General features: G+C 46.1%; 2 protein-coding genes across 7 annotated transcripts in view; one reads left to right on the top strand and one right to left on the bottom strand.

The window, feature by feature from the left end:
- LOC110496093 (metabotropic glutamate receptor 3) overlaps window positions 1-15,055 on the top strand; it is a 918,426-nt gene that overhangs the window by 393,072 nt on the left and 510,299 nt on the right. The window lies entirely within an intron of this gene.
- Window positions 1-15,055, bottom strand: part of LOC110496136 (uncharacterized) — a 156,820-nt gene that overhangs the window by 123,163 nt on the left and 18,602 nt on the right. For all 6 annotated transcript variants that reach the window (XM_090207679.1, XM_036955517.2, XM_036955518.2 and 3 more), the window contains 3 exons: window positions 10,255-12,183; window positions 4,896-6,827; window positions 1-1,471 (listed from right to left, as the gene is read on the bottom strand). The exon at window positions 1-1,471 is cut by the window's left edge and continues 461 nt beyond it. In XM_090207679.1, the coding sequence (XP_090063805.1) occupies window positions 1-1,471; window positions 4,896-6,827; window positions 10,255-12,183 (5,332 nt within the window). The remainder of the gene's footprint in view (window positions 1,472-4,895; window positions 6,828-10,254; window positions 12,184-15,055) is intronic.

The raw sequence follows: 15,055 nt of genomic DNA, 5'->3' as shown, positions 1-15,055 counted from the left end.
AGGAGGCAGACTGAGATTTGGGACCTCCAAAGCCAAATAAGCCTCCTGATTCCTGCTTGGGGGGTTGCTTTGTGGCTGGGAAGGCACTACTCTCCCTACGCCCAGGGCTGGGCTGCTGTGGGGGTTTATGAGGTTCTGATGTTCTCCGATTCTCCAGTGGAGCCTTCTGAGCAGGCACTGGGCTTGCCGGATTTTGAGTGTCTGCTGCAGTAGCAGCTTCAACTATTGATATATCAGGCTCTGATTTTGGTGCCTCTGCTGAGGGCTGTCCTTGTTGTTGTAGAGTCTTCTGTTGTGGAGGTTGTTGGACAAGTGTTGGAGTCGGTCTGTCCACTGGCTTCTGGTCCTGCTGGCAAACCACTGTCGGGGATACCTCCTTCTTCTGTGACGAGCCTGCTGCTGGGGTCTCTTTCACTAAAGCAGGAGTCATAGACACCTTGGGGGAAGCTGGAGGTGTGGTGCGGTGCTCATCCTGAACAGCTGAGGTGATCAAAGTGGATGCAGAGCTGAAGATAGAGGAGCCAAAGCCAAGCATCTTCCCAGACACTGAGTCTTCAGGCTTTGACTGAGCAGGCTGAGATTTAGCCCCACCAAAGCCAAAGAAGCCTCCTGACTCCTGCTTGGGGGGCTGGGCCTGTGGTGGTGGTACAGATTTAGCATAAGAGGCTCCACCTTTTGGAAGCTGTTGTTGAGGCTTCCCAGGCTCTCCTTTCGGTGTCCCTGATAGAGGCTGACGTTGTTGCTCGTGTTGTTGTGGAGTCTCTTGGTGTGGAGGGTGTTGGACAGGGGTTGGAGTTGATTTGTCCACTGGCGTTTTGTCCTGCTGTGAAGCCACTGCTGGAGATAATTCCTTCTGTGGTGACCCTGGTGCTGAGTTCTTCTTCTCTTTCTCTGAAGCAGGAGTCATTGGCTCATTTAGGGGAGCAGTTTCGAGGTCTGGCTTTGGAGCTTGCTGGGGCTGTACTTGTTGGGATGCCTTTGAAGCAGGCTGTTGCAGTGGAGGAGTTTGCTTTTCTGGCTGCTGTACAGGTGTAGCAGCTCCACTGGTTTTGGGTGTGGCTGGAATTGGTTGGTCCACTGGTTTCTGTACAATTATAGGTTCTTGATTCTCCTTCTCAGCCAGAGCAGGTGAAGCTTGTTTCTTTTGTGAGGATCCTAGTGGTGGGGTCTCCTCCTTTTTGTCTGCATTTGGTGCTGGGGTTCCAGCGGGAAATGGTGTCTCCTGAAGTACAGTGGGTGGAGTGATCTCTTGTTGGCCAGCCGCAGGTACTGGGATCTCTTCCTTCTGGGGTTTAGCTGGAGCTGGAGTCGGCTTTGGAGATGCAGCAGGTGTGACAATCTCCTTTTGAAGTGCAACAGGTGTAGAGACTATGCTGGGCAACGGTTGGGATTTCATCATGGGAGGTCCTGGGGGTTCCACTGCTCCGAGTGCTCTCTGCATCTGGCAGGTCAGACAGAGCCATTCCTTCACCTGAAATAAAATAACAGTGTTGATAAAAAAATAACTAAAAATAATAATAACATTAATAATATCTCTCATCTTAGTTGCTATTTAAATACTGCATACTACCTGTGACAAACATACAAAACAACTGTCTTATGCTCTAAATCTAAAGACGCTAAAAAAATTATCATAATTATATCACAGCGTATTAATACAATTCCTTAAGATCTAAAATTAGATCACAACATCTATATAGAGTGTCTTCATAGACCTAAAATCCTCATGGTTTTTCCTCTCATTGTTTGTGAACCTAAATTTTAAAGCCTGATGCATATTCGATAGGTATCTAGCTAGACACATGGGCTCCGATGAGATACATTTTAGTTTGAAACAATTTGATGCAATTGGGGTCGCTGGAAAAGATTCAATGAGTTAACAATTGTTGCATAAACACATTCATTTTAAATTCTAAATTCAAATTGTCTGCTGATGGAGAGCTGGGCCTCTCTGAGCTGGATCTGTCGAAGCAGACTCCTTCCTCTCTGTGTGTGTGTGTGTGTGTGTGTGTGTGTGTGTGTGCGTGCGTGCGTGCGTGCGTGCGTGTGTGTGTGTGTGCGTGTTTGTGTGTGTGTTTGTGTGTGTGTGTGTGTGTGTGTGTGTGAGAGGGAGAGTGTGTGTGTGTGTGTGTGTGCAAGTGTTTTTAAATTCTGTATACCTATGTTCTATGTACTATGAAGGCATCTGACCTGAGCCATAAGGGAGACTAGGCATATACCACCCCACTACCACTATCAGCGGGGCAATGAAGCATGTTTTTTGTCCCTCCACTTTGGTTCTGAAATCAACATCACCCACTGATTAACTTGGAATTATTGCAGATTAAGTGTTTGAGCTAGTCATGTATTAATATTGACTGTAAAAAAAAATTGCTGTGGCAAAGCCAATGAATATGTAGCACAACTTTGGATTTCACCCCCATCTCAAAACCAGATGGTTTTGACTGTTTGGAAGTTTTTACTGAGTGAGCTTCTCTTCACGCTAAGGGCATGCCTCGCAAAAGGGATTGGTGGCCTCGTTATGAAATTATCAACTTTACCATGTAAACTCAGCAAAAAAAGAAACGTCCTCTCTATGAACTGTGTTTATATTCAGCAAACTTAACATGTGTAAATATTTGTATGTACATAACAACAATCAACAACTGAGACATAAACTGAACAAGTTTACAGAAATGGAACTAACAGAAATGGAATAATGTGTCCCTGAACAAAGGGGGGGGGTGGGTCAAAATCAAAAGTAATAGTCAGTGTCTGGTGTGGCCACCAGCTGCATTAAGTACGGCAGTGGATCTCCTCCTCATGGACTGCACCAGATTTGCCCGTTCTGCTGTGAGATGTTACCCCACTCTTCCACCAAGGCACCTGCAAGTTCCCGGACATTTCTGGGGGGAATGGCCCTAGCCCTCACCCTCCGATCCAACAGGTCCCAGGCGTGCTCAATGGGATTGAGATCCGGGATCTTCGCTGGCCATGGCAGAAGACTGATGTTCATGTCTTGCAGGAAATCACGCATAGAACAAGCAGCATGGCTGGAGCCATTGTCATGCTGGAGGGTAATGTCAGGATGAGCCTGCAGGAAGGGTACCACATGAGGGAGGAGGATGTCTTCCCTGTAACGCACAGTGTTGAGATTGCCTGCAATGACAACAAGCTCAGTCCGATCATGCTGTGACACACCGCCCCAGACCATGACGGACCCTCCACCTCCAAATCGATCCCGCTCCAGAGTACGGGCCTTGGTGTAACGCTCGTTCCTTCGACGATAAACTCAAATCCGACCATCTCTGCCATAAATCCCTGCAGATTATCAATACCATAGTGCTCGAGTCATTCCACATTCATTTTATTATATGAGACAAAACTGTGACTCGTCAGTGAAGAGCACTTTTTGCCAGTCCTGTCTGGTCCAGCGACGCTGGGTTTGTGCCCATAGGTAACGTTGTTGCCGGTGATGTCTGGTGAGGAACTGCCTTACAACAGGCCTACAAGCCCTCAGTTCAGCCTCTCTCAGAATATTGAGGACTGTCAGAGCGCTGATGGAGGGATTGTGCGTTCCTGGTGTAACCCAGGCAGTTGTTGTTGCCATCCTGTACCTGTCCCTCAGGCGTGATGTTCGGATATACCGATCCTGCGCAGGTGTTGTTACACGTGGTATGCCACTGCGAGGATGATCAGCTCTCCGTCCTGTCTCCCTGTAGCACTGTCTTAGGCGTCTCACAGTACGGACATTGCAATTTATTGCCCTGGCCACATCTGCAGTCCTCATGCCTCCTTGCAGCATGCCTAAGGCACGTTCACGCAGATGAGCAGGGACCCTGGGCATCTTTCTTGTGGTGTTTTTCAGAGTCAGTAGAAAGGCCTCTTAGTGTCCTAAGTTTTTATAACGGTGACCTTGATTGCCTACCGCCTGTAAGCTGTTAGTGTATTAATGAACGTTCCACAGGTGCATGTTCAAAAATTGTTCATGGTTCATTGAACAAGAATGGGAAACTGTGTTCAAACCCTTTACAATGAAGATCTGTGAAGTTATTTGGATTTTTACAAATTATCTTTGAAAGACAGGGTCCTGAAAAAGGGACGTTTCTGTTTTTGCTGAGTTTAAATCTAAAAATGACCATACTGATTGTTTAAAGTAAAACAACCAAAACAAAGCTGGGCAGAGTGTGCAGTTTAAATAGGCTACTAACATTGCCTGGGGTTGTTTGGCATGCAAAATTACTTATCGATCAATGACTGTCAACACACTTACATGCAGTTCCACACTGAACAAGAGAGGACGCATCAGTTGTTACAAGATAAGATATATTTTCCGACGGTAGAAAGAATGTAATATGAGCAAAAAATACTTGTGAACCATGAATTCATAACCTTAGAATCTATTTTTTGAACGATGCATGCTACATTTGGATTGGTTTGGGATCCGTGGACTGATGCACTTGCATCTTGAACATGGAATCAGGGGCCGATGCGTTTCGGTGAATGTTACATCCCTAGCATATTCTGTAGAATATGGGAGCCACGATGTACTCCAAACCCCTTCAGACAAAAGTCATGCACCGAACAATATGTTAAATGTGATCAGTAGCAGATGAACATGAATGTCAAAACCTTGCCAAGATACTCAAAGACAATGCTGTCAGATTACAATTGGTTTCCAGGAAGATCATAAACCAACATTAGATATTTTTTGAGGAAAGACAATATTAATAACAAGAACTCCATCAAAGCATCTTGTTAACCTTTCTTACACCTCCCATGAAAGACAAGACTGGCGACTATAAACATTGTATATGTATAGTTACTATCATTAACCAATTGTTCTAAAAAAAAAAGCACAACAGTTATTTTAGAGAAGCCTAACTAATTTGATGAAACATATACTATATACTTACTGTTTCATGTGGCATGGGGTTAAATCCACAGAGGTTGCAGACAGTGTTCTTGCATTCTGTGCAGGTGTTGTAGTTGGGAGGGTCCTTGGAGCCCTTGTTGAGTTCCACCTTGCAGAGTGGACAGGTAGATTGGCCTGCTTTGGGTGCTGGTTGGGAGGATGCTGTACCCTTTGGAGGAGCTGATGGGGGTTTGTCCACTTTGGCATGTACTGATGGGGGGACATTGGCCTTCTGGGGATGAGCTGCTTTCTTCTCCTCTGCTTTCTGAGCAGCAGGTAGTTTGGTCTCCTTTGCAGGGGGCATCATGGGGGAGGTCTGGGCCAGTGCAGACATCTTGGGGGAAGCTGGCGGTGTGGTGCGGGGCTCGTCCTGAACAACTGATGTTATCAAAGTGGAGGCAGAGCTGAAGATGGACGAGCCAAAGCCAAACATCTTCCCAGACACTGACTCTTCAGGCTTTGAGGAGGCAGACTGAGATTTGGGACCGCCAAAGCCAAATAAGCCTCCTGATTCCTGCTTGGGGGGTTGCTTTGTGGCTGGGAAGGCACTACTCTCCCTACGCCCAGGGCTGGGCTGCTGTGGGGGTTTATGAGGTTCTGATGTTCTCCGATTCTCCAGTGGAGCCTTCTGAGCAGGCACTGGGCTTGCCGGATTTTGAGTGTCTGCTGCTGTAGCAGCTTCAACTATTGATATATCAGGCTCTGATTTTGGTGCCTCTGCTGAGGGCTGTCCTTGTTGTTGTAGAGTCTTCTGTTGTGGAGGTTGTTGGACAAGTGTTGGAGTCGGTCTGTCCACTGGCTTCTGGTCCTGCTGGCAAACCACTGTCGGGGATACCTCCTTCTTCTGTGACGAGCCTGCTGCTGGGGTCTCTTTCACTAAAGCAGGAGTCATAGACACCTTGGGGGAAGCTGGAGGTGTGGTGCGGTGCTCATCCTGAACAGCTGAGGTGATCAAAGTGGATGCAGAGCTGAAGATAGAGGAGCCAAAGCCAAGCATCTTACCAGACACTGAGTCTTCAGGCTTTGACTGAGCAGGCTGAGATTTAGCACCACCAAAGCCAAAGAAGCCTCCTGACTCCTGCTTGGGGGGCTGGGCCTGTGGCGGTGGTACAGATTTTGCATAAGAGGCTCCACCTTTTGGAAGCTGTTGTTGAGGCTTCCCAGGCTCTCCTTTCGGTGTCCCTGTTAGAGGCTGACGTTGTTGCTCTTGTTGTTGTGGAGTCTCTTGGTGTGGAGGGTGTTGGACAGGGGTTGGAGTTGATTTGTCCACTGGCGTTTTGTCCTGCTGTGAAGCCAAAGCTGGAGATAATTCCTTCTGTGGTGACCTTGGTGCTGGATTCTTCTTCTCTTTCTCTGAAGCAGGAGTCATTGGCTCATTTAGGGAAGCAGTTTCGAGATCTGGCTTTGGAGCTTGCTGGGGCTGTACTTGTTGGGATGCCTTTGAAGCAGGCTGTTGCAGTGGAGGAGTTTGCTTTTCTGGCTGCTGTACAGGTGTAGCAGCTCCACTGGTTTTGGGTGTGGCTGTAATTGGTTGGTCCACTGGTTTCTGTACAATTATAGGTTCTTGATTCTCCTTCTCAGCCAGAGCAGGTGAAGCTTGTTTCTTTTGTGAGGATCCTAGTGGTGGGGTCTCCTCCTTTTTGTCTGCATTTGGTGCTGGGGTTCCAGCGGGAAATGGTGTCTCCTGAAGTACAGTGGGTGGAGTGATCTCTTGTTGGCCAGCCGCAGGTACTGGGATCTCCTCCTTCTGGGGTTTAGCTGGAGCTGGAGTCGGCTTTGGAGATGCAGCAGGTGTGACAATCTCCTTTTGAAGTGCAACAGGTGTAGAGACTATGCTGGGCAACGGTTGGGATTTCATCATGGGAGGTCCTGGGGGTTCCACTGCTCCAAGTGCTCTCTGCATCTGGCAGGTCAGACAGAGCCATTCCTTCACCTGAAATAAAATAACAGTGTTGATAAAAAAATAACTAAAAATAATAATAACATTAATAATATATCTCATTTTAGTTGCTATTTAAATGCTGCATACTGCCTGTGACAAACATACAAAACAACTGTCTCATGCTCTAAATCTAAAGATACTAAAAAAATTATAATAATTATATCACAGCGTATTAATACAATTCCTTAAGATCTAAAATTAGATCACAACATCTATATAGAGTGTCTTCATAGACCTAAAATCCTCATGGTTTTTCCTCTCATTGTTTGTGAACCTAAATTTTAAAGCCTGATGCATATTCGATAGGTATCTAGCTAGACACATGGGCTCCGATGAGATACATTTTAGTTTGAAACAATTTGATGCAATTGGGGTCGCTGGAAAAGATTCAATGAGTTAACAATTGTTGCATACACACATTCATTTTAAATTCTAAATTCAAATTGTCTGCTGATGGAGAGCTGGGCCTCTCTGAGCTGGATCTGTCGAAGCAGACTCCTTCCTCTCTGTGTGTGTGTGTGTGTGTGTGTGTGTGTGTGTGTGCGTGCGTGCGTGCGTGCGTGTGTGTGTGTGTGTGTGTGTGTGCGTGTTTGTGTGTGTGTTTGTGTGTGTGTGTGTGTGTGTGTGTGTGAGAGGGAGAGTGTGTGTGTGTGTGTGTGCAAGTGTTTTTAAATTCTGTATACCTATGTTCTATGTACTATGAAGGCATCTGACCTGAGCCATAAGGGAGACTAGGCATATACCACCCCACTACCACTATCAGCAGGGCAATGAAGCATGTTTTTTGTCCCTCCACTTTGGTTCTGAAATCAACATCACCCACTGATTAACTTGGAATTATTGCAGATTAAGTGTTTGAGCTAGTCATGTATTAATATTGACTGTAAAAAAAAATTGCTGTGGCAAAGCCAATGAATATGTAGCACAACTTTGGATTTCACCCCCATCTCAAAACCAGATGGTTTTGACTGTTTGGAAGTTTTTACTGAGTGAGCTTCTCTTCACGCTAAGGGCATGCCTCGCAAAAGGGATTGGTGGCCTCGTTATGAAATTATCAACTTTACCATGTAAACTCAGCAAAAAAAGAAACGTCCTCTCTATGAACTGTGTTTATATTCAGCAAACTTAACATGTGTAAATATTTGTATGTACATAACAACAATCAACAACTGAGACATAAACTGAACAAGTTTACAGAAATGGAACTAACAGAAATGGAATAATGTGTCCCTGAACAAAGGGGGGGGGTGGGTCAAAATCAAAAGTAATAGTCAGTGTCTGGTGTGGCCACCAGCTGCATTAAGTACGGCAGTGGATCTCCTCCTCATGGACTGCACCAGATTTGCCCGTTCTGCTGTGAGATGTTACCCCACTCTTCCACCAAGGCACCTGCAAGTTCCCGGACATTTCTGGGGGGAATGGCCCTAGCCCTCACCCTCCGATCCAACAGGTCCCAGGCGTGCTCAATGGGATTGAGATCCGGGATCTTCGCTGGCCATGGCAGAACACTGATGTTCATGTCTTGCAGGAAATCACGCATAGAACAAGCAGCATGGCTGGAGCCATTGTCATGCTGGAGGGTAATGTCAGGATGAGCCTGCAGGAAGGGTACCACATGAGGGAGGAGGATGTCTTCCCTGTAACGCACAGTGTTGAGATTGCCTGCAATGACAACAAGCTCAGTCCGATCATGCTGTGACACACCGCCCCAGACCATGACGGACCCTCCACCTCCAAATCGATCCCGCTCCAGAGTACGGGCCTTGGTGTAACGCTCGTTCCTTCGACGATAAACTCAAATCCGACCATCTCTGCCATAAATCCCTGCAGATTATCAATACCATAGTGCTCGAGTCATTCCACATTCATTTTATTATATGAGACAAAACTGTGACTCGTCAGTGAAGAGCACTTTTTGCCAGTCCTGTCTGGTCCAGCGACGCTGGGTTTGTGCACATAGGTAACGTTGTTGCCGGTGATGTCTGGTGAGGAACTGCCTTACAACAGGCCTACAAGCCCTCAGTTCAGCCTCTCTCAGAATATTGAGGACTGTCAGAGCGCTGATGGAGGGATTGTGCGTTCCTGGTGTAACCCGGGCAGTTGTTGTTGCCATCCTGTACCTGTCCCTCAGGCGTGATGTTCGGATATACCGATCCTGCGCAGGTGTTGTTACACGTGGTATGCCACTGCGAGGATGATCAGCTCTCCGTCCTGTCTCCCTGTAGCACTGTCTTAGGCGTCTCACAGTACGGACATTGCAATTTATTGCCCTGGCCACATCTGCAGTCCTCATGCCTCCTTGCAGCATGCCTAAGGCACGTTCACGCAGATGAGCAGGGACCCTGGGCATCTTTCTTGTGGTGTTTTTCAGAGTCAGTAGAAAGGCCTCTTAGTGTCCTAAGTTTTTATAACGGTGACCTTGATTGCCTACCGCCTGTAAGCTGTTAGTGTATTAATGAACGTTCCACAGGTGCATGTTCAAAAATTGTTCATGGTTCATTGAACAAGAATGGGAAACTGTGTTCAAACCCTTTACAATGAAGATCTGTGAAGTTATTTTGATTTTTACAAATTATCTTTGAAAGACAGGGTCCTGAAAAAGGGACGTTTCTGTTTTTGCTGAGTTTAAATCTAAAAATGACCATACTGATTGTTTAAAGTAAAACAACCAAAACAAAGCTGGGCAGAGTGTGCAGTTTAAATAGGCTACTAACATTGCCTGGGGTTGTTTGGCATGCAAAATTACTTATCGATCAATGACTGTCAACACACTTACATGCAGTTCCACACTGAACAAGAGAGGACGCATCAGTTGTTACAAGATAAGATATCTTTTCCGACGGTAGAAAGAATGTAATATGAGCAAAAAATACTTGTGAACCATGAATTCATAACCTTAGAATCTATTTTTTGAACGATGCATGCTACATTTGGATTGGTTTGGGATCCGTGGACTGATGCACTTGCATCTTGAACATGGAATCAGGGGCCGATGCGTTTCGGTGAATGTTACATCCCTAGCATATTCTGTAGAATATGGGAGCCACAATGTACTCCAAACCCCTTCAGACAAAAGTCATGCACCGAACAATATGTTAAATGTGATCAGTAGCAGATGAACATGAATGTCAAAACCTTGCCAAGATACTCAAAGACAATGCTGTCAGATTACAATTGGTTTCCAGGAAGATCATAAACCAACATTAGATATTTTTTGAGGAAAGACAATATTAATAACAAGAACTCCATCAAAGCATCTTGTTAACCTTTCTTACACCTCCCATGAAAGACAAGACTGGCGACTATAAACATTGTATATGTATAGTTACTATCATTAACCAATTGTTCTAAAAAAAAAGCACAACAGTTATTTTAGAGAAGCCTAACTAATTTGATGAAACATATACTATATACTTACTGTTTCATGTGGCATGGGGTTAAATCCACAGAGGTTGCAGACAGTGTTCTTGCATTCTGTGCAGGTGTTGTAGTTGGGAGGGTCCTTGGAGCCCTTGTTGAGTTCCACCTTGCAGAGTGGACAGGTAGATTGGCCTGCTTTGGGTGCTGGTTGGGAGGATGCTGTACCCTTTGGAGGAGCTGATGGGGGTTTGTCCACTTTGGCATGTACTGATGGGGGGACATTGGCCTTCTGGGGATGAGCTGCTTTCTTCTCCTCTGCTTTCTGAGCAGCAGGTAGTTTGGTCTCCTTTGCAGGGGGCATCTTGGGGGAGGTCTGGGCCAGTGCAGACATCTTGGGGGAAGCTGGCGGTGTGGTGCGGGGCTCGTCCTGAACAACTGATGTTATCAAAGTGGAGGCAGAGCTGAAGATGGACGAGCCAAAGCCAAACATCTTCCCAGACACTGACTCTTCAGGCTTTGAGGAGGCAGACTGAGATTTGGGACCGCCAAAGCCAAATAAGCCTCCTGATTCCTGCTTGGGGGGTTGCTTTGTGGCTGGGAAGGCACTACTCTCCCTACGCCCAGGGCTGGGCTGCTGTGGGGGTTTATGAGGTTCTGATGTTCTCCGATTCTCCAGTGGAGCCTTCTGAGCAGGCACTGGGCTTGCCGGATTTTGAGTGTCTGCTGCTGTAGCAGCTTCAACTATTGATATATCAGGCTCTGATTTTGGTGCCTCTGCTGAGGGCTGTCCTTGTTGTTGTAGAGTCTTCTGTTGTGGAGGTTGTTGGACAAGTGTTGGAGTCGGTCTGTCCACTGGCTTCTGGTCCTGCTGGCAAACCACTGTCGGGGATACCTCCTTCTTCTGTGACGAGCCTGCTGCTGGGGTCTCTTTCACTAAAGCAGGAGTCATAGACACCTTGGGGGAAGCTGGAGGTGTGGTGCGGTGCTCATCCTGAACAGCTGAGGTGATCAAAGTGGATGCAGAGCTGAAGATAGAGGAGCCAAAGCCAAGCATCTTACCAGACACTGAGTCTTCAGGCTTTGACTGAGCAGGCTGAGATTTAGCACCACCAAAGCCAAAGAAGCCTCCTGACTCCTGCTTGGGGGGCTGGGCCTGTGGCGGTGGTACAGATTTTGCATAAGAGGCTCCACCTTTTGGAAGCTGTTGTTGAGGCTTCCCAGGCTCTCCTTTCGGTGTCCCTGTTAGAGGCTGACGTTGTTGCTCTTGTTGTTGTGGAGTCTCTTGGTGTGGAGGGTGTTGGACAGGGGTTGGAGTTGATTTGTCCACTGGCGTTTTGTCCTGCTGTGAAGCCAAAGCTGGAGATAATTCCTTCTGTGGTGACCTTGGTGCTGGATTCTTCTTCTCTTTCTCTGAAGCAGGAGTCATTGGCTCATTTAGGGAAGCAGTTTCGAGATCTGGCTTTGGAGCTTGCTGGGGCTGTACTTGTTGGGATGCCTTTGAAGCAGGCTGTTGCAGTGGAGTTTGCTTTTCTGGCTGCTGTACAGGTGTAGCAGCTCCACTGGTTTTGGGTGTGGCTGTAATTGGTTGGTCCACTGGTTTCTGTACAATTATAGGTTCTTGATTCTCCTTCTCAGCCAGAGCAGGTGAAGCTTGTTTCTTTTGTGAGGATCCTAGTGGTGGGGTCTCCTCCTTTTTGTCTGCATTTGGTGCTGGGGTTCCAGCGGGAAATGGTGTCTCCTGAAGTACAGTGGGTGGAGTGATCTCTTGTTGGCCAGCCGCAGGTACTGGGATCTCCTCCTTCTGGGGTTTAGCTGGAGCTGGAGTCGGCTTTGGAGATGCAGCAGGTGTGACAATCTCCTTTTGAAGTGCAACAGGTGTAGAGACTATGCTGGGCAACGGTTGGGATTTCATCATGGGAGGTCCTGGGGGTTCCACTGCTCCAAGTGCTCTCTGCATCTGGCAGGTCAGACAGAGCCATTCCTTCACCTGAAATAAAATAACAGTGTTGATAAAAAAATAACTAAAAATAATAATAACATTAATAATATATCTCATTTTAGTTGCTATTTAAATGCTGCATACTGCCTGTGACAAACATACAAAACAACTGTCTCATGCTCTAAATCTAAAGATACTAAAAAAATTATAATAATTATATCACAGCGTATTAATACAATTCCTTAAGATCTAAAATTAGATCACAACATCTATATAGAGTGTCTTCATAGACCTAAAATCCTGATGGTTTTTCCTTTCATTCTTTGTGAACATAAATTTTAAAGCCTGATGCATATTCGATAGGTATCTAGCTAGACACATGGGCTCCGATGAGATACATTTTAGTTTGAAACAATTTGATGCAATTGGGTTCGCTGGAAAAGATTCAATGAGTTAACAATTGTTGCATACACACATTCATTTTAAATTCTAAATTCAAATTGTCTGCTGATGTAATGCTGGGCTCTGTCGAAGCAGACTCCTCTCTCTCTCTCTGTGTGTGTGTGTGTGTGTGTGTGTGTGTGTGTGTGTGTGTGTGTGTGTGTGTGTGTGTGTGTGTGTATGTGTGTGTGTGTGTGTGTGAGGGAGAGTGTGTGTGAGGGAGAGTGTGTGTGTGTGTGTGCGTGCAAGTGTTTTAAAATTCTGTATACCTATGTTCTATGTACTATGAAGGCATCTGACCTGAGCCATAAGGGAGACTAGGCATATACCACCCCACTACCACTATCAGCGGGGCAATGAAGCATATGTTTTTTGTCCCTCCACTTTGGTTCTGAAATCAACATCACCCACTGATTAACTTGGAATTATTGCAGATTAAGTGTTTGAGCTAGTCATGTATTAATATTGACTGTAAAAAATAATTGCTGTGGCAAAGCCAATGAATATGTAGCACAACTTTGGATTTCACCCCCATCTCAAAACCAGATGGTTTTGACTGTTTGGAAGTTTTTACTGAGTGAGCTTCTCTTCACGCTAAGGGCATGCCTCGCAAAAGGGATTGGTGGCCTCGTTATGAAATTATCAACTTTACCATGTAAACTCAGCAAAAAAAGAAACGTCCTCTCTATGAACTGTGTTTACATTCAGCAAACTTAACATGTGTAAATATTTGTATGTACATAACAACAATCAACAACTGAGACATAAACTGAACAAGTTTACAGAAATGGAACTAACAGAAATGGAATAATGTGTCCCTGAACAAAGGGGGGGTCAAAATCAAAAGTAACAGTCAGTGTCTGGTGTGGCCACCAACTGCATTAAGTACGGCAGTGGATCTCCTCCTCATGGACTGCACCAGATTTGCCCGTTCTGCTCTGAGATGTTACCCCACTCTTCCACCAAGGCACTTGCAAGTTCCCGGACATTTCTGGGGGGAATGGCCCTAGCCCTCACCCTCCGATCCAACAGCTCCCAGACGTGCTCAATGGGATTGAGATCCGGGATCTTCGCTGGCCATGGCAGAACACTGATGTTCATGTCTTGTAGGAAATCACGCACAGAACAAGCAGTATGGCTGGAGCCATTGTCATGCTGGAGGGTAATGTCAGGATGAGCCTGCAGGAAGGGTACCACATGAGGGAGGAGGATGTCTTCCCTGTAACGCACAGTGTTGAGATTGCCTGCAATGACAACAAGCTCAGTCCGATCAAGCTGTGACACACCGCCCCAGACCATGACGGACCCTCCACCTCCAAATCGATCCTGCTCCAGAGTACGGGCCTTGGTGTAACGCTCGTTCCTTCGACGATAAACGCAAATCCGACCATCTCTGCCATAAATCCCTGCAGATTATCAATACCATAGTGCTCGAGTCATTCCACATTCATTTTATTCTATGAGACAAAACTGCGACTCGTCAGTGAAGAGCACTTTTTGCCAGTCCTGTCTGGTCCAGCGACGCTGGGTTTGTGCCCATAGGCAACGTTGTTGCCGGTGATGTCTGGTGAGGAACTGCCTTACAACAGGCCTACAAGCCCTCAGTCCAACCTCTCTCAGAATATTGAGGACTGTCAGAGCGCTGATGGAGGGATTGTGCGTTCCTGGTGTAACCCGGGCAGTTGTTGTTGCCATCCTGTACCTGTCCCTCAGGTGTGATGTTCGGATATACCGATCCTGCGCAGGTGTTGGTACACGTGGTATGCCACTGCGAGGATGATCAGCTCTCCGTCCTGTCTCCCTGTAGCACTGTCTTAGGCGTCTCACAGTACGGACATTGCAATTTATTGCCCTGGCCACATCTGCAGTCCTCATGCCTCCTTGCAGCATGACTAAGGCACGTTCACGCAGATGAGCAGGGACCCTGGGCATCTTTCTTTTGGTGTTTTTCAGAGTCAGTAGAAAGGCCTCTTTAGTGTCCTAAGTTTTTATAACGGTGACCTTGATTGCCTACTGCCTGTAAGCTGTTAGTGTATTAACGACCGTTCCACAGGTGCATGTTCATAAATTGTTCATGGGTCATTGAACAAGCATGGGAAACAGTGTTTAAACCCTTTACAATGAAGATCTGTGACGTTATCTGGATATTTACAAATTATCTTTGAAAGACAGGGTCCTGAAAAATGGGCGTTTCTGTTTTTGCTGAGTTTAAATCTAAAAATGACCATACTGATTGTTTAAAGTAAAACAACCAAAACAAAGCTGGGCAGAGTGTGTAGTTTAAATAGGATACTAACATTTCCTGGGGTTGTTTGGCATGCAAAATTACTTGTCGATCAATGACTGTCAACAAACTTACACGCAGTTCGACACTGAACAAGAGAGGACGCATCAGTTGTTACAAGATAAGAGATATTTTCTGACGGTAGAAAGAATGTAATATGAGCAAAAAATACTTGTGAACCATCAATTCATAACT

This window comes from Oncorhynchus mykiss, chromosome 2 (assembly GCF_057628025.1).
Source record: "Oncorhynchus mykiss isolate SJ-2025 chromosome 2, ASM5762802v1, whole genome shotgun sequence".
Classification (NCBI taxonomy): domain Eukaryota; kingdom Metazoa; phylum Chordata; class Actinopteri; order Salmoniformes; family Salmonidae; genus Oncorhynchus; species Oncorhynchus mykiss.
This window is presented reverse-complemented; position numbering and strand designations above follow the sequence as displayed.